Source organism: Talpa europaea, assembly GCF_964194135.1.
Source record: "Talpa europaea genome assembly, chromosome: 5".
In the NCBI taxonomy this organism is placed as follows: domain Eukaryota; kingdom Metazoa; phylum Chordata; class Mammalia; order Eulipotyphla; family Talpidae; genus Talpa; species Talpa europaea.
The window spans coordinates 51,938,274-51,961,231 of NC_140071.1; the positions used below are offsets into that span (position 1 = coordinate 51,938,274).

General features: G+C 39.9%; 2 protein-coding genes and 1 pseudogene across 4 annotated transcripts in view; all 3 read right to left on the reverse strand.

Annotated features, from left to right (window-relative positions):
- Positions 1-384: 384 nt before the first annotated feature.
- On the reverse strand, positions 385-14,146 carry MARVELD2 (MARVEL domain containing 2; the record flags this gene model as incomplete). Of its 2 annotated transcripts, XM_084232872.1 has the most annotated exons (6): positions 385-1,093; positions 1,988-2,038; positions 5,313-5,484; positions 5,717-5,862; positions 11,047-11,082; positions 13,004-14,146. In XM_084232872.1, 6 exons carry the CDS (start codon positions 14,144-14,146, stop codon positions 971-973), a joined length of 1,671 nt encoding a protein of 556 aa, XP_084088998.1. In that variant the 3' UTR covers positions 385-970. The 2 variants fall into 2 exon arrangements, with proteins under 2 accessions (XP_084088998.1, XP_084088999.1); XM_084232873.1 differs by lacking the exon at positions 11,047-11,082.
- On the reverse strand, positions 3,170-3,952 carry LOC311171201 (F-box only protein 16-like; annotated as a pseudogene). Its single transcript has one exon. The product of its transcript is annotated as an F-box only protein 16-like (transcript).
- Positions 14,147-18,499: 4,353 nt separating the features above from the next.
- Positions 18,500-22,958, reverse strand: part of RAD17 (RAD17 checkpoint clamp loader component) — a gene marked incomplete at both ends in the record, with an annotated part of 28,255 nt that continues 23,796 nt past the window's right edge. The window contains 2 exons of the mRNA XM_084233220.1: positions 18,500-18,761; positions 21,104-21,161. Coding sequence (XP_084089346.1) covers positions 18,500-18,761; positions 21,104-21,161 — 320 coding nt within the window. The remainder of the gene's footprint in view (positions 18,762-21,103; positions 21,162-22,958) is intronic.

Sequence of the window (22,958 nt, forward strand, 5' to 3'; positions counted from 1 at the left end):
ATGAAACATCCCAATATATCAAAGGGATATTCCAAGTAAATATAACATTTTGGGGCCTTAGAATGGACTCCCAAATGGGACAGAAAAGGCAATTATTCACACAATCCTTTATTCGATGTGTACAGGAATGGCTGGTCTGTGGGGATATGGAGATGCCTGCACAGCAATACTGATTAACAACAGGGAGGTTGTGGTGGGCCGATGGGGGCAGAACCATGGGGAAGCATCTGATTAAGGGTATGTGTGGTGAGTTATTAACAGTGCAACAAAGTCACGGGATGCACGGCCTTTTGGTGAGCTGGTTGGGCTGGCTCTTCAAAGACCTTTTCTTGAGGCTTGTTCTGGGCAGTTTATTCATTTCACAAACACTTTCACAGATTTCACAAACACTAATGTAGTGCTTCAATGTGCCAGGCTCTGCTCTAAGAGCTACAAATATACTTCATTTAATCTTTAGAACTATAATTAGCCCCATTTTACAGATGAAGAAACAGGCACAGAGAAATTAATGCAACTTGTCCAAGATGTCAAGGTTTACAGATGTTGATTTGGGATTCAAAGAAATGACACCTTTGGCTAGGAAGAGAAATTTGTCCTAAAAAAAAAAAAAAAAATCCTAGGAACTGGCCTGAGTGAAAAAGGAAAAAGCAGCACCAGAACTGACAACGCACTTGTTTACCACACTGCGAGGGTATGATCCTAAATCACTTTAATTTTAATAAGATAGATAAGCATGAAATTGCACACAGATGAATGCAGGATTCTTTCCATTCTTAGTAAAGGTGCCTTATAAATCTGAATTTTTCTTCTATAATGTTTGAGTAAAATCATACTGTTTTAACCTCACACACTGGTTAAACCAACTAGAAGCTGATTCAGGAAGCAATTGCTTCTCTATCATAGAGACTAAAATAAAAAAGTCAGTAAATAAATATTAAGTTTGATATAAAAAAGTGGTTTCAAGTAAGGTTTAAGAATAACCTTGTATATCCCAATTCATCACTTTGTCATATTCTTGAATTCTTTGTTTTATGTGAGAAAGTTTATTCTTGAGATAATCACAGCGTTCTTTTTTTTCCAGAAATGTGGGGTCCTGGAAACGAAACACAATTATTATTTTAGCTTCTGACTTCCTTACCATAGAACACAGAAATATATGCTGTATCAGTAAAGAATACAAATATATATTAACACCCAAGAAATGACCCTTCATGTAGTCAAAATCTGCCTGATAAGAATAAAGTTCTGCATTTTTTTAGCAGACCTTATTTTTTAGAAATAGTTTTAGCAAAATTGAGGAAAAGTACAGTGTAGACAACTTTATGTGCTTTAGTACTTTAAATACTATAGTTTAGGGCCTCCCCGGTGGCGCAGCGGTTAAGCGTTGGGTTGTGAAGATGCCCGCAGCCTCTGCAGCGCCGGTTCGATCCCCAGCTGCTCCCCAGCCACCGGAGGAGGGTCCCACATGGTGCGCAGACCTCTCCTGCTGCCCGCTGCTCCCCTCAGCAGTGTACTTTGGTCCTTCTGCCTGCTCTGCTTCCTGCTCTGGCTCTGGTGAATTCTCTCACCCTCCCGCGCTTCTGACTGTACTCAGTGCTTGTATAAATAAATAAATAAATCTTTAAAATAAATAAATAAATAAATAAATACTATAGTTTAGCGATTTATAAACCATAAAAATGTAAGTAATAAAGTGTAGAAAAGATTAATAAAAGCACTCTCTAGCCTCCACTGATTTGTGTAGTTAAGTTAGAACATATAAAATAATGCAACCTTTTTGAAAGAAATGTGGGTAGAAAGTTTTATGTTGGTGCTCATTTCCCTGGGTTGCTATAGGACACAGCAGAATTACTCAGCTCAGAGGTGAGAAGTCTCCCATGTCCCCCAGTAAGTAGCATTTTAAGAAATAGGAAACAAAAACTTATTTAGCTAAAATAACATAAGGCCTGCCAATGCCACTATTGTACATATATACTGTTTTACTCACATGCTTCTTTTTCTTAAACTCTTCATGGATTCTTGAAATTCTCTCATGTTCCTAAAAATAAAATAATGACACTTGAATAAAAACATTAGCATTTACTCAAATCATCTCTCAAAGAACATTGGAATTAAAATAGAAAACAATTTTTACCTAAGACTATAAGGAAAATCTTCACACACAGTAATTGGGTTCACTGGACAAATATCGGAGGGCTAACTCTGTGCCAGGCCCTGGGATCCAGGGACAAATAGGATGATGAAATAACATGAAGCCAGAAGCAAATCCCAGCACATGACTTGCCAGCTGTGATCCCAAGCAAATGAATTACCCTAAGACTCAGTTTCCATGTCAATAAAATGGAAATAATAATGGTACTTCCTCATACGGTTGTGAGAAGGTTCACTTATTTGAAATGACCCTTATAAAGTACCAGGTACATAATAATCACACCAGCTATATTATAAAGTCTCAAAGTCACCCCCTTTGAAAGGTTCCTTTTCAAGTTATTTAGGGGTTGGGATTAATGTTCAACTTTTGAAAATGGCTAATACAAGGTATCATCTAACTTTATAATTTGAATAAATTTAGAGATATTAAAATGTGTAATCTGTTAAGGAGTTGAACATTGCATCCCAGGGGACAAGTCACTAGAGCAATATTCTCATTTATCCATGGAAACCTGTGCTTTAGAGATTGTCAGAAATTATAAACCTGAGAAATAAAAAATAAATGTGGTAATTTGTCATTCTAAAAGCATCCCTTGAGAACATTTTCCATCATTTACCTACTTTCTTTCCAATATACTTTTATTCTTTTCTGCTCCTGGCACAGGAATGATAGGGAAACTAGGCAGAAGCAGCCAGGATAGCCTTTGTGATAAACCTCACAGTTATTTTTCTCAATTAATAGTTTTCACTGCTCTATTTTAAGCTTCCCCCTTGGGCTCTGTCCTTCAACTTATTTATTTTTTTAGATTTATTTTTATTTATTTATGCATATAAGAACTGGGGTATAGGCCAGAGGTGGAGGGGTGAGAGGGTTCACCAGAGATAGAGTAGGGAGTAGAACAGGCAGATCTACTGAAATACACTGCTGAGGGGAGCAGCGGGTGAGGCAGGAGAGGTCTGATGTGCCATGTGGGTTAACTCCTTGGCTGGGATGGAACTAAGGTCGCAGCTCTAAGATTTAATCCCTATGCCACCAGCGAGGCCCCAACTTATTTTTTTTATCACGTGACTGTTGGCTGAAATCTTGGGTTACTTCATGTCTTTTTTTGCCTTCCTTACCAGGCTTGCTCAAGGGGTCACAGTTGTCCATGTAACTGAAGCGAATGAATATCTACTGGATGCTTCTTTGAGGATCACCAGGGTGGAAGTTCTTCTCCCCTGAGTGATTTCCTCTTTCTTTAAGAGGAAAAGGAATGGAAAGGCAATGAAGGAGACTGCTTTTCCTCTGGAGAACTGTTTGTAACTGGTTGAACATCAGCAATCACAAACCCATCTTTTGGAGGTGCCTTAGGCTTGGTAACATGAAGTTCTTTCACCATTTGAATATAGTGCTTCTTCTACACACCCAGCTCAAGGGGGTGTGTACGCTTGTAAAGGGGAGAAACTGATGTCCCAGCTGAAGCACAGACATTTCACCAACCACAGCTGATCCAGCTCAGTCAAGTTCTTCCAGTGCCAGCTCACCGTGCACTTCGACAAAGACTTCTTGGGTCCAGGAAAGAAAAGATGTATAAAGATAACACCTTTGGAAGCATGGTGGTAAAATTTAGAGATTCTGCTGGGATGTCTTCCTGCAGCTTCTGACACAGAATTTCTGCCAGGAAAGGGAACAAGCCAGGATCCTTCTCCTTTGAGAGTCAATCCATTTGTCAAACCATTTCCCAAGCAGAGCTCTTCTTTCTTCAAATACCTGGTCATTCAAAAGCTGATGGTTTAGGGGTGTCCAGGCACTTCTTTGCATTCTGGGACTGTTTATCCTTTTTGTTTTTGTTTTTAAAAAGATTTATTTATTTATGCATACAAGAACTGGGATACAGGCCAGAGGTGTTGGGGGTGAGAGGATTCACCAGAGACAGAGTGGGGAACAGAACAGGCAGATCGGCAGAAATACACTGCTGAGGGGAGCAGCGGGAAGGTCAGGAAAGGTCGGCTGTGCCATGAGGGTAGCTCCCTGGCCAGGGATAGAACTGGTGCTGCAGTGGCTGCAGATAGCTTCATAAGTTGCATCTTAACCCCCTGCGCCATCAGGGAGGCCCTGTTCATCCTTTTTGGAAATGCAAATGCCATCAAGAGATAACTGGGTATTCTTCTCTAAGGAAAATGACCTCTTTTTGCTCATCTCACTCCTCAAGCCTCAAGCACTGGTGTTGCCATAGTGGCTCTTTCTTTTAAAATTTTTAATTACAGAATAGATTAAGATATCAACTTTAAAAAGGATAGGCTATTACATACAAATGTTCATAAGCACATTGATAATAGCCAAAAAAGTGGAAAGAGCCCAAATGTTCGCCAACTGATAAATGGATCAACAAAATGTGGTGTTATTTATACTATGATGGAATACATCACAAAAAGGAAGAAAGCACTGATTCATGCTACCATAGACATGAGCCTTGAAAACATTATGCAGGACACCAAAGGCTACATGTTACATTTATATGACATGTTCAGAAGCATAAATAAATAAAATAAATCCTAAAAAAAAATTACATCTGATAAAAAGTACCATCATTATGAGGCATCCCAATTTCAGATACCAAAACGGGGGAGAGGGGAAAGACAGAACATTATGGAAAATACTGAATTTCCCTCTGACTACCTTGGTTTTCCTCTCTGTTTTACTGATGGCTACCAGCATGTGATGGATGTCCCCAGTGGGTCACCCCAGTTTTTGATCCATTCTCCATCCTTCCCTGCCACGCTCTTTGGGCCTGGAGTGGCAACCACCTGGCTCTCTCTAGAGAATACATGGCTCTTAACGGCTCCCTTACACCCCACCCTTTTGTGAATAAGCCCTTCTTGAATTGTCCAGTTTGAGTGTGCAATCTGTCTCCTATAGGATTCTGACTAAATTAATTTGTATCTTAGGTAAATTTATATCTTATCTAAATAAGAAAATAAAATATTGTTTAATAATTGAAACCAAAAGACATATACAAGCTGAACTGTAAACTTAATTAGCCACCTTGGCCATCACAAATGAGTTCTGTCAACTCAGATGGCAGAATTAGATGGATATGGCACTTCGCATTCCAAATTAGGCCTGATTTTATCCCTCCTCTAGCTAACAGTGATCCTCCCAGGCAGCTGCAGCCACTAACCTGTTGGTTTTCTGCACGATGCGGCAATCTGCTCATCACGGCGTCCAGCTCATCAAACTTCTTCAAGACGGCTTGAACTTCAGCAGAGAGCTCTTTGTACTCTGAAAACTGGTCTTGGAACACAGCTTTATAGCGTTCTCGTTCATCACTTGTCTGTATTACAGGATATTTTCTGAGGGAAAAAAAATAAACCAAAGTTTAAACGTTTCCATTAAAAAGAACTGAATGGGAAATCAGTTGTTTATTCCTCACTGACTGTATGGTACCTTCAATTCTATGCCTTTTGTAACAAACAACTGTGCAAGCATAAATGATTTTAAGCAGACTTGGAGACAAATAGGAAAATGAAAGGCTCATATGGAATCTCTCGACTTCCACCTTGAAAGATTTAGATTGGTACTTACGCCACGTAGTCAGGCATTACAATGGGTTTAGGAATGTGGCCTGGAGGGATGGGTCCACTCAGTAGTTCAGGTTTCATTTTTGGTCTCAAGTCTTTGAAATGAACTTCTTGATCTCTCTGCCTGTCACCACTGGTGGCAATTTCACACTGCAGTTAGGAAGAAAAAGAGGATTTACGTGTAAACAGGCAGAAAGAAAAAAAATTCAAATTCATTCTTAAAAGAAAATGGAGGGACACCACAGAAGTAAGAAAATGGAAATAGCAAATTAATATTTCACTTCAGAGTTACTCGTTTTATAGTCACAACATTGTTCTGAATGTATTTTTTTTTTAAAAAGAGTCATTTTTATTTATTAATGCATACAAGAACTGGGGTGTATGCCAGAAGTGTGGAAGGTGAGAGGATTCACCAGAGACAGAGTGGGGAGCAGAACAGGCAGATTGATTGCTGAGGGGAGCAGTGGGTGAAACAGGAAAGGTCTGTTGCACCATGTGGGTTAGCTTCCAGGCTGAGGGGTGGGGGTAGGGGGGTGGAGTAGTAGTGAGGGGGTGGGTGTGTGGCAGTTGAACTCATGCTGCAGTGGCTGGCAAACTTTAACCCCTGCACCACCAGGGAGGACCTGTTCTTAATGTATTTTTAACAAAGGGAGTCATGAGTTATGGGACTAAATAGTAGGCATGCCCTGCAACCCCATCATGTAGGTCAAAGGATAATGATGACATATTAAATTGGGATCCTACATGATTTACTTAGATTTATACACTAGCTAACTGTAAAAGCAAACAAGAATTAAAAATGTAGGTCAAAACTAGAAATTCAGGGCCTCCCTGGTGGCTCAGGTGGTTGAGCGCAGCGCTATGAAGCTGTTCGCGCCTCTGAAATGCCGGTTCGATCCCTGCTGGCCGTGGAGCAACCCACATGGTGGGGCAGACCTCTCCTGTCTTGCCCGCTGCTCCCCTTAGCAGTGTATTTTAATCAGTCTGCCTGTTCAGTTCACCACTCTGTCTCTGGTGAATGCTCTCACCCTCCCACACATCTGGCCTGTATCCCAGTTCTTGTATAAATGAATAAATCTTTAAAAAAAAGCAAACAAATGAGAAATCGAGGAATGAAAATGGAACAAGCCTACTTAAATGGAAAATAAAATTATACCAGGACTTGAGATGAATCAATTACAAGTGGCCAGTAGTAGGTTAGAAAGGGAAATGAATTACACTGTTTTTATTACCTTAAAAGGAATGTAAGGAAATCCAGATGAAAAACTCTGGATGTCTGTAACCTATCCCAGAGTTTCTAAGCTGTGTTTCCCTCAAGAGGATTATGAGAATCTGGCATGCAGTGGGCCTCCCTGGTAGTACAGTGGGTTAAGACACAACCTATGAAGTAATCTGCAGCCTCTGCAGCACAAATTTGATTCCCGCCCAGGGAGCTACCCACATAGCACAGCAGACCTCTTCTGTCTCGTCCACTGCTCCCCTCAGCAGTGTATTTCAGTCAGTCTGGCTGTTTTGCTCCCCACTCTGTCTCTGGTGAATCCTCTTACCCCCCACACCTCTGGCCTGTACCCCAGTTCTTGTATGCATAAATAAATAAACCTTAAAAAAAAAAAGAATCTTGCATGAGGGAAACAATGGTGTAAATCACATGATTTCTAAACCAGGGCATTACTAGAGGTAATTTTGGTTATAAAAAGAAAAAAAGTTCCTTTCGAAAGGCGGGGGAAGACGAAAAGATGCAAAGGTTCTGGACTTGGTCCTTATTCTGCCTTTGTACTTCAGTGTGGAGTCTTATATGGTGCCATCATAAATAAAACTGCCCTGATTTTCCTGTCATAAAAAAAAAAAAAAAGATAGAGGAGAAAAGAACCTAAGATAAAACATCTCAAGAGAGGAAATAAGGGGAGTACAGGTCCTAAGAGTTAAATAGCCCACAAATGGGAAGTAGGAGTGGAAGGCCCAGGAAGACACTCTCGAAAGGGCAGGCTCACACGTATGCTCAGCTTTGGGGATGCAATTAGGCAGCGTCCAGAGTCCCAACCAAGCTGATAAAGCTGGTGAATGCCCAGAAAGAGTTTTCCATTTTATACACAAATAAGTAAGGCACAGACAGCTTAAGTACATTCTCCAAAGTTCACAGCGAGGAGGTAGAAAATTCAAGATTAAAACCTAGATATTTTTGGCTCATTGATACTTTAAGTGAATAATAAGAGGGAACCTGTTTACTTAAATGTATACGGCTCATATCCTAAAGTTTCCTGAAGTTAGAGGCACCAGAAAGGAGGTTGTGATGGGCAGCACAGGCCACGCTGGGCAGCTAGAGGAAAGTCAGTTGCTGATTCGTTAGAATGAAAAGCTCCCCTCCACTGACCGCAGAGTCTTCAATAGATGCTGGCTGAATTAACTTGCTGAACTAAACACAAAGTTGCTTGGAGGGGTCCCTACTTCTTTGAAAACAAAAGCCAGAACAGGATTAAATCCTTACTCTCTGCCTTGCCAAGCAGCTTTTAAAATCTTTTATTTCCTGACTTCCCCATCTCTGAGGCTGCCTTTGAGGTTTGGCTTAACATTAGCTCTTTCTAAAACCACCAGCTCTTAACTCACCAAATAGCACGCCCCACATATTTAGTGTGGAGGCTGCTAACCAGCCCTAGGGGAAGGTTATGAAAAGGAGAAGCTCACCCTGGCAAAGCTAAGTGGAATGGAAACCAGATCACATCCATGCAGGAAGCATGCCTAGCCACTGGGCCCAAATAGCAAGAATTGGGGGTTGGGGGGGAACAGAATACCCTGACAAAAAGAGATTAAACAAGAGTATACATTCTGAAGTTAGTATCCTGTTATGTTCTCCCCTGTTTAGAATTTCTTCATCCTAATGAAAGCTTCTATGTTGAATCTTGAAAATGAACATGATACTAAACATCAGGAGAAGTTTTTGGCTTACTTAAATGAATTTCTATTTCATAGCATCTCTCTTTAACTTCTAAATATTTAACTATAAATTTCCACAAGACTGCTAAGGAGCTGCTATGAAGCATGTCTATACTCTAGAACTCAGAAGTAGCTGAGAGGATCAAGTTCAGATTTCCTGGTCGAAATTATGAATTCTGCCCTCTGTGAGTCATATTGGGCAGAAGAGTCCATAATGAGTTTTTTCCCTCAGGGATAACATTTTTCAAGCAGGAAATATTTATTTTCCTTCCTATTTCTTTTTTCTAATTTTTTCTATTTCTTTTTTCTATTTCTTCCTACTTCTAACAAAAATTAGTCTTGTCAGCAAGTATCAGAAAAGCTTTATTGTGAAGCAACAGAAAGTAAATTAAACAATGGGGTAAATAATACTATGGATAAAATTACTAAGTTTTTCAAATTAAAAATGGGCTGAATTTATTACAACATGAAATAAGAAAGGATAACCTACTATGTCGTTCCAAACAAGGGGCAGGAAATTTAAGTTCAGAGAGGTTAAGTAAATCCCCCAGGATGACAAGGCTGGTAGTACTCGAACTCAAATTTGCCTGAATCCAAAGTTAATTTTTTCTTTATTGCATTGTACTGCTTCTCCTGTGGTAGGTAATCTGGCAATTCTTCCCTGTCATGGAATAGTAAGGAAGCAGGTAACACTCATTCCTAATGAGAAGTTAGAGGTCCCACTTTTTCTATAAGGCTTCTCATTCCTAAGCACAGTGAAGATAATTCAATGAATGAATGAATGATACTGATGAATATATCAGCCAGGATTCCTTCCACAGATTGTTCATCTACTTTAGAAATACACTTCATAATTATTTTAGCATGAACAAGTCATTTTTAATTGTCACTATAGAGAATAAAGTTTAAAAGTATGTCATAAAAGATATTTCTAAAATGTGTGCACTTTAGAAAGGACTTGTACAAACTAGCAACCTAATGGAAAAACTGGACAGGACAGACAGTTAAGAGAGAAGGAAATGCAAACATAACATAAAAAATGCTCAACCTCACTCCTGGTAAGAGAAATGTGAATTATAACTTCATAAGATACTGTTTCTCATGTATTGTCTGAGAGATGCCAACAAATTTCCTAGGACACTGTGTTGGTCAGGGTGTGAGGAACCTTGCTATGCTGCTGAGAGTGGAAACAGAACAAATCTGGAGTCAAAAATAAAATGCATACCCACAAACAAACAAACAAAATAAATAAAATGCGCACCCTTTTTGATCCAGAAATTCACTTTTCAGAATTTATCTTTCAGGTGTAATTGTACATATATGGAAGGAAGTACATTCAAATATATATGTGCAGTTATTCACTGTAAGTGTTTTCAATAGTGAAAGATTAGAAACAACCAACATGTTCATTTATGTTAAATAAATTCAGCTGCATGTATACAATGTAATAATATGCAGCTGTAGAAGAATGAAAAAGTTCTTTATGCACTAATAAGGCAACATCTTACAAATGGATGGTTAAGTTTAAAAAAAAAAACAAAGGGTATGACTGTATGGCATGCTAACATTTCTGTGACGAGGGGAGTAAAGTGATTTTATATATATAAATAAAATTTTATATATATATAAAAAACATTTATATATATATATATATTTATATAAACATTTCTGAAAAGAAACACAAGACACAGGTAACACCTGTTGCCTCCATGCAGAACTGGGAGCCAAGGTACAGTTATTTGAGACCCTTTGGGTTTTGAACCAGGTGAGTACACTCTCTTTTCAAAGAAACAAAACCAAAGCTTGGATTCCCCACTTCTTGCTTAGAAATAATGTTTAATCTCTTCAAAAAGAACTTTTCAATGAGGTAAAATTATGATTTTTTTGAGTTATTTATTTACTTATGTCTAAATAATAATAGCATCTCATTTAATCCTCTCAGCAAGCCTGTGGGGTAGAAATTACTCCAGTTTTACAGATGAAGACACCAAGACACAGAAAGTTAGTCTATTACCACACAGCAGAGTAGAAATTTCACTCTTGAAACAACAAAATTTGACATCTGAAAACAAAGTAAGAAGGATTGAAAAGAAAGGCAAAAAGAAAGAGACTAAAGAAAGTTTGGGAAAAATCACTTTCACTTAAAAAAATTAAAATTTAGACATATAAGGAGAACCCTATATTAATTTGCATAATATTTCATTTAACAAACTTAAAGGAAGTCATAGATAGCCTTGTCTAATTTGCTCATTTTAGTACTAGGAAAAAGCTTAAAGTCCTATTATGAACCCAGTTTAGTAGATAGATACACTTTCACAGACAAATAATCTACTTTGTAGGTAACTATACAATAAAGAAAAGTATTAATAAATCTAGAGTTAACTATGATAACTTTACTCTTACCATTTTTCTTTTGGATGACAATGATGTCTCACTTATCTGCAACAAAAAAAGGTAAAATTAAGAAGAATTTTCATCAGAGTGTGAAGCTATTTTGCAAATATTTTCATCCATTTGTATTTATGGTCCCCAATAACACAGAGCCTGATTCTCTATTTCCTGGATGTTTTCCCCACCCTTTTGGTGACATTTCTATCGCTCTGTGGAGAGCCAGAGGAGGAAGGTAAGTGTCATTCCCTGTTAGCCAGGAGCAGAGAGCAGAGCCAGAAATTAGGGGTGGTAGAGATACTAGGTGAGTTGTTCGGAATTATCTAGAGATTTTATTTAATCTTGGCTCCTATTACCTTTCACAATTCAAGAATTTGGGATGATTACACTATAAAATTAATAGAAAAGTCACAGGCCATTGCATTTTCTAACTTTTAGGAAATTATAGCAACATACAAACAAAGCACAACCTCCCATATCAAAGGTGAGGTTATCAGTCATTATAAAAAGTCTTACAGAAGCAAACTCCTGTTTTGAGAAATCAAAAGGAAGTAAACATTATATTGATAATTACAGTCATATTCATAACATGAAGGAAATGACATTAAGAATTCTGTTGTAACTAAAGTTAGACAAAATGATGAAGTGTGTGTTTTACTATCTGAGTTTTATAATGATTAGAATTTAAAGTTCTTCTTATGTAAGGATGTAAATTTAAGAAAAACAGCAAAAAAATACTTTGTGGCAGGAAATTACAGGTCATGTTGAAAATTGTTGAGGTTCTCTTATAATGCTCAAGGTATTTGTTATACAATTTGTTACGTATAAGATTCATTCAAAAGATTAAAAACAAAAATATATAGTTCACTGAGTAAAGGAATAGGTTACTGAGTAAAGGACAGAATTTCATTTTCATTTATAGTTTAACCCAATATCCACCATGTACTATTAAATAGTACCTAGGAAGTCTTTGGAAAAGTGGGAAAAGAAAAATGCATGGAACAGTTAACTTAATATTAAGAAAACATTTAAGGTAATACTGATTTTTTCAGTGATACTCAAAGTTCCACTACACATTCCTCACAAGAGAAAGCAAAACATTAATTATTTCATGGCATGATGAAACTAGCTAAGCATACTCTTAACATCTTTGCTACCATTCAGGTAAGAGAACTATTTTATTTTTCAAGTAAAATAATTTTTAATAGGGCTTTTATATAATCATATCCTCCAGGTGTTGTTATTGTAGTTGTTGTTGTTAATTATCCTTTCTTCCTTCTCCTATTCCTCTCCTCTCCTTATACTTAATTAGTAAAACCCTAGAAATAAAAACAAGGGCAGGGCTCCCATTCTAATTTTGGAACACTCATCTCCCCAAAATAAGGATGAAGCATTAGAATGCCTGGGCATGCTTTCAAGGAGTAGGTTCATCACAACTCCACCTTTCCATCTTAAAATAAGTCACACGTGGTTCACCATACATACTCTTACTTGGCTTTTTTTTTTTTTTTTTTTTTTACTTGGCTTTATTTAACTTGCTGGAAGAAAGTGGTGCTCATTGTAACAAATCAAAAATACACTTTCTCCTGTAACTGAAAAATTATGTTTGCCTAATTGTTTTAACTAAAGAATCAAGATTGTTCTCAAATTTACTTCAATCATGAGACATTTGAATTATTCCCCTTTGCAGAAATCCAGTAACTGCGTATCCCCCTTAAGCATCAGACAAAACAATGCAGCTAAAAAGCTACGTATGACATCACACGCCTGGTGTCTACTCGCCATGTTACACAACATGACATAACAGAGTGATCCCAGTCAAAGCAGGTCAGCTACTGAGTTAGGACTTTAGAATTTAGAAGTTCAGCTTAAAAAAAAAAAAAAAAAAAGATTTCTAGGAAATCTTTGCTTTGAAAACTATACATATTTAGTAAGGGAATAAATATCAGACAAAACCTGCAAAATCCCATACCTCCTGTTGTTCCATGTACTCCCTGTGTCTTCGGGCTGCCTCATGCCTCCACAACTTCAGGCAAACCAAAGCGCTGATGAGATAGACAATCATGGTGACAAATAGAAAGATCATCGCCGCTATCTGTCCTCCTTCCACCCGGCAGAACAATGCATTCACTGGGGTATTAAATAATGGATAGTAGCAGAGTCCACCCCGGTTGGTGTCATTCACATAGACTATGGCTGCAGCCATATACAAAATAAACAAGGCAATGTTAATTCCAAATTCGGTGAGGGGCCACCAATTAGAGTCCAGAAGAATCGTCCGATAATACATGGACATGCCAAGAACTAGAAGAATAATGGTGGTGATCCAAGCTAATCCTGCAACCACAAGTACAAAAGGGGTTTTGGGGCCACTGTAGTAATAGCCACCATACATACTGCCCATACCATTGCCTCCCATGCCATAGGACGGTGAATATCCAAACAAGTTATACCACTCGCTGTCTTTGTGAATGTAAGCGGTGACACAAGCAAAGACACCAGCCCCCAAAAGCAGCTCCACCACGCCCAGAATTCTCAGCAGTCCTGCCCACGACTTCATGTAGGAATACTTCAGGTTATACTCCTCCACCTTCTCACTGTATGTTCGGGCCGTTTGTGTGTGTCGGTCTAGAGATCCATAGGCATCCTGGGGAAACATGGCATCAGTCTCTTTCCTGGAAGTAAAGGCTCCTTCTGATTCTCCATAAGGATCTTTGCAAGAGTTGGGAGAACGGTGGTTTGTTCTTGCTGGAGAGGCAGGAGGCGAACATTTCACTCCATCGGAGATATATCTGATGTCAGACACTGACTTATCCCATTTTGGGTCCTTTTTTTTCCCTCTAAAGAAGTTCTTCCAGGATTCAGGGACAAAGCGCCTTACAGGTTTGAGATCTGGTGCTATGGCTGGCTCCTCTGTGTCACTTGAGTAGAAGACTGGGCCAAATGGTGGCTGTAATGGGAGAGGGGGCGGTGGCAACGGATCAGCGCTCACAGCCAGCTCACTGTCATGAAGAGTCTGGAGGGTTCTTATGGTGCCATCTTGATAGGGCAAGTCCTGTGGGACCTCGTCATAATGCCTGTCCCAATTCCTGGATCTTCCGTCATTTGACGACATTTGTGATTTTCACACCTGTAGCCAAGAACAGAGTCATCACTTACGACTGATCACTTAGTACTGATTTTATCCCTTTGTAGCAAATGATCATATTCAGGAAACCAGTGTAATGTTCATTATTTTGACATATGAAATAACATAAACATGTATACTTTAAATATATGTAACAGTTATGTTAGTCAGGGATACAGTCAACATTCTCTGTGATTTTAAGGGCAGTTAAAATTTTAAATCTCAGTACTCAATGAAAACATGAATAAGTTTGATTTACCTATGCGCCTATAAACAACAAGACGTAAAGAACAAAGATAAAACTAATAAGAATACAGCATACAAGTACAAGTAGAGTCCCAAAGCACAGTCCTTTCCTCAAACATCTAAATCAAAATATTTAAGAGTTTGAGCAAACCAGCATTTGATGGGTCAGCAAATACTCTTCCTTTTCATGAACTCATCTACTTTGGAATGGCACAGGAGAAAGTCTGTTAAACACAGGGAGTGGCAGCTCTCCTCCCTGCCTGCCTGTGACGATGCAGGTGTCTCTCTTTTTTCCTTTCTTCTTTTTCTATTTACCTTTTGAAATGTAAAAACAAACAGGGAGTGAAGAGCACCTATCCTCCCTAAATCAGGCAAGTCAGCTTGGGGGAGTAGCTTTCTCTACTCTAAAATATTAACACTTGATACTAGGCTTTAAAAATTAAATTTCAGAGAAAAAAAAGTCACCCAAGATTTAAGAGTTCCAGGAAGTTCAACACAGAGCAGCAGCAATGACCATAGAGATCACTCTCTTCACAGCAATTACTTAAAGGAGATTTGCTGTTACCCTGAGTCACCTGCGAAACAAAGCAAGAGAAAGCACTTTTACAAGACCTATTGATTTCCTTGATGAAATCACATATATACAAAAAAAAAAAAAGAAACCATTTGTTAATGTAACTACTAGATTTGAGGCACACTGAATATCCCCCTGCAAATTCCTTATACTTATGGAAGACTCACTGGGCACATGGCATTTACTTGGCACTATGAATGTCTCACAATTAAAATGAATCATTTTAGGAGCCTCCCTGGTGGCGCAACCTATGAAGCTAACCGCAGCCACTGCAGCAGGAGTTCGATCCCTGGCCGAGGAGAAACCCACATGGTGCAGCAGACCTCTCCTGACTTGCCCATTGCTCCCCTCAGCAGTGTATTTCAGTCAATCTGCCTGTTCTGTTCCCCACTCTGTCTCTGGTGAATCCTCTCACCTCCACACCTCTGACCTGTACCCCAGGTCTTGTATGCATAAAAATAAATCTTAAAAAAAATAAAATGAACCATTCTAGTTTTGTGGTGTTGAACAATTTAGAAATTTCAAAGACTTTGTTTTATTTACTTTGTAAAATGGAGACCTGTCATTCAACAAATATTCACAGAGCAACTGCCATGCACCAGGACACTTTGGACACTGTTGTTAGTCCACTCAGGAAACAAATGAACAAAGCTGACTGCAATCCTTGCCTCCATGGATGTGTGTGTGTGTGTGTGTGTGTAGGTGAAAGAGAGGGGAAGTGAAATACATTGGATGTTAAGGCAGAGTTAAAAAGAGTTGATAAAAGAGTGCATCGAGGGGAGAGTATTACAATTTTAGAGACCAGGTAAGTCTTCCTAGACAATTTGACACCTACGTATAGAAAATGAAGGAGGTGAAGGAGGAAGGCAGGTATGGGGTGTGGGTGGGGGGATACATCCAGGCAGATGGAACACCTAGTACTAAAGCCTTAAGGCAGGAGTGCCTGACACCTCAGATAAGATTAAGGGACTAAGGGAGGAAGGACAATGAGGCAGCAGAACAGCGAGTGGGAGTGGGAATGGTAGAAGCGAGGTCTTTTGAACCACTATGGTCTTGAAAACCATTAGAATGGATTTTGGCTTTTCCTGGGACTGAGATGAGAAGTCATTGGAGGACTGAAGAGAGAAGTGAAAGTGACACAATCTGACTTGCTTGTATGGACTCACTCTGGATGCTGTGCTGAGTCTACTCTAGGAGACAAGGGGAAAAATTGGGAGAGGAACCACGGGGGTAGAAGACAGTGAAGATATCACATTCTAGATGATTAAAAAATTTTACCAGAGAAATTTTCAGACATAAGAAGTGGGAAAAACAGATTACTTAGAAGCCAATCCCAGGCATCAGATCATTCAATCTACAACATTTCTCCACCCCTCCAGTATAACCCTGGGGAGAAGCAGCCCTAGAATTTGAGATCCCTATTAGAAATGTGGCTGGAGATGTGAAGCAGGGGGTCTACGTACAGAAGGGTGGGTATGAGCACAGACTATACAGCTGCCCAGGAATGGGTGGAGGTGGAAAAGAGGTCTAGATTCCAGGGTCTTCTAACTGGGTGTTACAATTTTAGAGAATTAACTGTGATAGTCCCAACATAAGAGCTTTCAAAATGATAGCAATTAGCAGTTCTTTTTGTAGCTTATCTCTTCAGCTGTTGTCTAAAAAGTTTAAATCCTAAAAGTGCATAGTAGATAGCTCTTGAAATACATTTTCTTAAGTAGAAGGAAAAGCACAACAAATACCTTTAGCAATACTTAGATACTACCCCTCAATATTTATGATATAATTTACAGGATACCCCTTTGCTTAATTGACAAAAGTCTGCTTCACAGTAATGGATTTAACTCATCTTCACTTGTAAATAGTGGCTTATTTGAATTAGACCCTCTTATCAAAGTTTAAATAAAAAGCAAGAACATTATACATTTTTAGAATTGTGGAGTAGCGATGCATGAGATTTTAGACGGTAAATGTTGGTTAAATATCCGGAGACCCCTTTGTACCTGTCAAGGCGTCCTGAGAGTCTACTGAGAGCATGCTGGGGCAGTCTGGGTCTCAGTTTTGCTCCAGCCCCCTCACCCGCCCCTGACTCTGCTGGCCACACCTGTCTCGGAAAGCGACCGCGGCGGGAGGGAAACTGTTCTCCCGGCGGTCACAGGAATGGAGTTCAGTCACCTTTCCACGAACACACCCCCGCTCCAGCGGGCTTAGAACGACTCTCGGATTCCAGGGGGCTGGGAAAGCCCCATCGGATTCAACCACCCCGAGGGATACTGGTGGTCTCCCCCCAGCCCCCGGCACCCATCTCATCGCTTGCGGGGCCCCGCCACCCCGGAGCGTGCTCCGCCTTCGCGTTTCTGACCGAAAAGCGCTCACTTTCCGGCATTCCGGCCCGGAGCGGCCGGAACCAAGTCGCCAGCGGCGCGGGCCGGGGCGCCCAGGTGGCCCGCGCCCGGAAGCACGGCGGCGTCGCGGCGCCCCCGTCGGCCGCAGGAGGCGAGGCCCTCCGCCCGCCCCGCTCCCGCTCCCGCCGGCGTCTCGGCCGCACGCCCCGCGTTGGGTCCGGCCCGGGCTGAGCGGCGAGCGGCCCCCTTTTCTGCCCCGCGCACCTGCTCCCGGGGCGCCGGGCCCCACCCCTCCGGCCCCACTCACCTGCGCGACCGCCGGGGAGAGCGCGCACGCCGCCCGCGGCACTGAAACTGGGATTGAGCTGCGGGGCGGGGCCCGGCCAAGCTCTGCCCCGCCCGGCTTTGTCAAGCCTGGGTTCCCCGTGGGGCCCCGAAGGGTCGGTGACTGCCTCCCAGCACCTCCCAGCAATGGTGGCTGACCAGGCTCTCCACGCAGTTTTGGAATGGTAGTTAGGGTACAGTTCCTCCGGAAAATTGCCACTGAAACGTTGCCTTCTCTGTTACTTGTAAAGTTTAATTCTGAATGAGGAAGACTGGAGTGCTGGACCCAATGTCACATGGCAAACAATTCATGTTAGGAAGTGTTGAAAGAGAGGAGAAACAAAAAGAAACTCAACATTTTAATTTTGATATAAATTATGTAAATACTTTCCAAAAAGTATCTACAATATTCCACTGTACAATATATTAAAATGGCATTGGAGAAGCTAGAGATCACAGAGAAACTGAATAAGGCACAAGGTTTATTTACACTCAGAATTGTATTCTAACCTGTTTTATAATGCATATTTACAAACCCCATAAAGTTTTTGTATTCTGAATTACTCCTTCACAGCTTCTGATATTTGGCATAATGTTCAAAGATACTTCATGCACACTGACCTCTGCCAACACAACTCACAATTCTAAATAAATACTAGAGGAAAATAATGAAGACATTATTTGAAGGCTTGGTCTTCTAATAACTTCAAGAAGACAGTAGAGTCAGTTCATTGTGCTGAAATGCTACACGTGAAGAACTGTAAGTCATCTGAAAAATATATTATCTCTGTTCAAGTACCAACAAATAAAACTAATATGAATCTGTCAACAGTAATGTGACTGACAGGCTGGTCTCTATGTCCCATCGCTCTCATAGTCTTCTATGATCATGTCTTCTTCTTCCATGTCTCCCTGGGCTGCAAATGGCTGAGGTTGACTAGCAGGCAGTTCACTCCCACTATTCTGACTCGAAGGAAGAGAGGAGGCCGATTCAGTGGCCTGTGTGCATTCACTCAGAGCTTCCTTTGCAGGCTGACCTCCATTAAGCTGTGCTTCATCTCCACTGTCTGAGTCTATAATTCCATGCTCCCTGTCAGTGAGGGCTTCCATTTTCAACCTGTAAAATTCATAATACAGGCATTAATAATAACCAAAGTAGGAGATCGGGAGTGTGGTAATTAGGAAGTCATGAAAAGACAGTACTAGTCTGTCATTTACTCTTACTGTACTGTTTTGTCAAAATCTTTCATTTATTGACAATGAATTACATTAGTGAATAAATTACATTAGTGAATAAGTTACATTACAACTTAGAAATGAACTGATTAGTGTCGTTAGTAAAGAGTCCTTACAAAAAAATAAATTTAAAAATGGGCATAAGGGCCTCCCCAGTGGCGCAGCGGTTGAGCGCTGGGTTGCGAAGCCTCTGCGGCCTCTGTGCCGGTTCAATCCCCGGCTGCTCCCAGCCACCGCAGGAGGGTCCCACATGGCGCGCAGACCTCTCCTGCCGCCCGCTGCTCCCCTCAGCAGTGTACTTCGGTCCTTCTGCCTGCTCTGCTCCCTGCTCTGGCTCTGGTGAATTCTCTCACCCTCCCGCGCTTCTGACTGTACCCAGTGCATGTATAAACAAACAAACAAATAAATAAATAAAAATTCATGCCTCTTTAAAAATAAATAAATAAATAAATAAAAATGGGCATAAAACATGACCTGGGGCCTCCCCTGGTGGCGCAGCGGTTGAGCGCTGGGCTGCGAAGCTGCCCACATCCTCCGCAGCGCCGGTTCGATCCCTGGCCGCCAGAGAGGGTCCCACATGGCACAACAGACCTCTCCTGACGCGCCTGCTGCTGCCCTCAGCAATGTATTTCGTCAGTCTTCCTGTTCTGTTCCCTGCTCTGGCTCTGGTGAATTCTCTCACCCTCCTGCGCTTCTGACTGTACCCAGTGCTTGTATAAAATAATAAATAAATAAATCTTTTTCAAAAAAATAAATAAATAAAACATGACCTGACAACTTACAGAAGAAATACAGATAGTCACTAAATAAATTCTTCAATTTGTAACTTTAAAATTGGCAAATACCTTTTAAAAGAAAACTCAGTGGTGGCAAGAGTTAGGAGAAAAGAACATGATGATATACTGTTAGAAGGATAAAATTGGCAAAATATTCCTGGAAGCAATCTGGCAATACAGACAGACTAAAGGCTCTAAAGGGTGTATATCCATTGATTCAGCAATTTCATTTCTAGAAACTCATCCTGGATAAACAGTATTTGATGTGCACCATGATTTAGTTACTAGAAAGGCTGTGATAAAAGTCGGAAACAAAACAAGCAGAAATATACAAAAATAAGTTCTAGGTTGAATTATATAGGAAACCATACAGTTTTTAAATGGTACATTTAATACCAATATGAATGAACGATAACGTTAAAATATGGTCATAGTAAGTGATAGTGAAGTGTCTTTTGCTACAAAAGATACTTGTCCTCCCTTGATTTTGATGCCATAATCTTGAGGGTAAAGAAGCCTGTGAAGAGAGTTGGTCTTGCTTGAATTCAGAGGGTTATGAGGGACAAAGCAAAGTTTATAAAAGATATGAGCCCTGATCACTTCCCAGTGGGATGATGCTTTAAGACCCACCCATCACTGACTTTCTATAACAGGAAAGATGGGCGCTACAGAGTTAAGCATAAGCCAGAAGAAACCATTAATACCACAAAGGCTTTAAGGAATCTATGAGGGTGACAGGGAAAAAAATCCCAGACAAGCAAGTTTTCCATTGGAAATTCCTTCCCACCAGGAAGGAAAAGAACAGGCAGGAGAATAAGTGCCATTTATATAATTCACTTTTGTTCCTGAAAATAGGAATAAAAGAAACATCTTTTTAAATCTTTTGAAAAAAATGCCTGAGTATAATTTGACCTACAAATAAGCTCAGTGGAAATGAAATAAAGATTTTGTGTTAACCACTGATATTAGCCCGAGTCATTTTATAGTAAAATCAACAGTACTGATAAAGACTTAAATTTCTATTTTTTTTCCAGTTGTCTAAATTTTCTATGATAAGGGAATAATGAAGACAATGTTATCTTTTGAGGTAGCTCCTCCTGGTCACTGTAGGCTTCAAACATAGGCTAAGAATACCTCTTGGCAGGAAAACTAAAAAGGAGTTTATAGATAAGCAGATATATTGAACTAAAAGATTTTAAAGATTCTTTTGCCGTTGTGATTTCATGAGCCTATTTAACCTGATATTCTATTGTGAGCTGGTAAAAATATTCTATCATATATAGTACATACCATAGATAGACCTACAATGCAATTATATGGCCCTTAATCATTGGGCATAATATGTATATTTTATTTTACAGACATCATTTAGTGATTGCATATTGAACAGACAACATGCAGTGGACTATTCAGAAACAGTTCTTTGAAAATAAAATTATTATCTGACCTTCCAAAGTGTCGCTTCAGAGGAAGTCTCCCAACATCTTGTATAAAAGAAATCTGAGCTGAAACAGAGATTTAGAAAAAGCTTTATATAGACATTTCTCCAAAGAACATATACAAATAGCCAATAAACATAAAAAGATGTTCAAAATCACTAATCATTAAGAAAATACAAATTAAAGCCACAAGATACCAAAAGCTATTACAAAAACAAAAAAACAAAAAAACACCCCCCCCACCCCACCCACACACACACACACAAACCAAAAAACAGAAAAACAGAAAACACGGTTTGGCAAGGATGTGGAGAAACTGGAAACCTTGTGCATTGCTGGTGAGAATAGAAAAATGGTATAGCTGATGGTAAAGCAATTCCTCAAAAACTTAAAACATTTATTATGTGATCTAGAAATTCTATTTCTGGATGTACAATCAAAAGAATTGAAAGCATGGCCTTGAAGAGATATTTGTATACCCATGTTTATAGAATTGTTATTGAAAATAGTCAAAAAGTGGAAGCAGTGCCTTCCTGGTGGTACAGGGGTTAAAGACAGCGCTATTAAGATATCACCAGCCACTGCAGCACTAGTTCAATCCCTGGCTGGCCAGTGAGCAGCCCACAGGGTGCAGCAGACCTCTCTTGCCTTGCCCCCTGCTCCCCTCAGTGGTGTATTTCAGTAGATCTTCCTGTTCTGCTCCCCACTCTGGTGAATCCTCTCACCTCCTGCACCTCTGGCTTACACCCCAGTTCTTGTATGCATAAATAAATCCTTTAAAAAAAAAGTGGAAGCAATTTAAGTGTCCACTGATAAATGGATAAACAAAATGTGGTATATTTATAGCATGTAATTTTATCCAGTCTTCAAAGTGAAGGAAATGCTATAATGTGGGTGAACCTTGATGACAGGGTAAGTGAAACATGTCAGCCACAAAAAGATATTTAAGATTCTACTTATATGAGGTACTAAAAGTGGTCAAATTCATGGAAACAGAAAGTATGTGGCATGTATGAGGGCTTATTTAGTGCTTTATGTTTATAGTTCAATTGTTCAAGATAAAAATGTTCTGGGGACTGGTTGCACAATGAGATGAATATGTTTATCAGTAGTGAAATGTATTATTTAAAACAGTAAATTTTATGAGAAAAATATTTAAGAAAATACAAAGCAAGAGGCTATGACACTGGAGCCATGATCTCAAGCGTCTCAAGAAGACGCTTGAAAGACGCTTGAAAGCCTGAAAGACGCTTCACTCTATGGTTACAACCAAAAACAGGACTCCCCTCTTGGTGCGCACAGCCAGCTGAGAGTTTGGTATTCCCTGTACACCCAGCCCCCACCCACAATTTGGAGGTTCTACTGCAGTAACCAGTGTAGCACAACAGGTTGGTGTGAAACCCAATGAAGCAGACAGTTAAAGAAATAAGGGATAGAAACAAAAAGAGTCCAGCTGAAACCACTGTCATCCCAAGGTGACTGTGCACACAATAGTCCATGCTGAATTCTCTGAGAAATAACAAAGGCTTCATTAAAACAATTCAGCCAAGTCAATAAATAAACAGCAACCAGTGATTAAAAACAAGCCCCAGCAAGTAGGGAGTAAACATCCAGGGTTTACTACAATATATTACCTAAAATGTCCAGTTTTCAACAAAACACTGCAAGACTATGCAAATAAAGTGTGCCCCATATACAGCAAAGAGGGAGGCCACGGAAACTTCCTGTGAGAGGGCCCATGTATTAAGTTTAACAAAGACTTCACAGACGCCATTATAAATACATTTAAAGAATAAAAAAGAAACCATGCTTAAAGAAGTAGAGGTGGCTATAATTATAATTTCTCATCAAATAAAGTATATT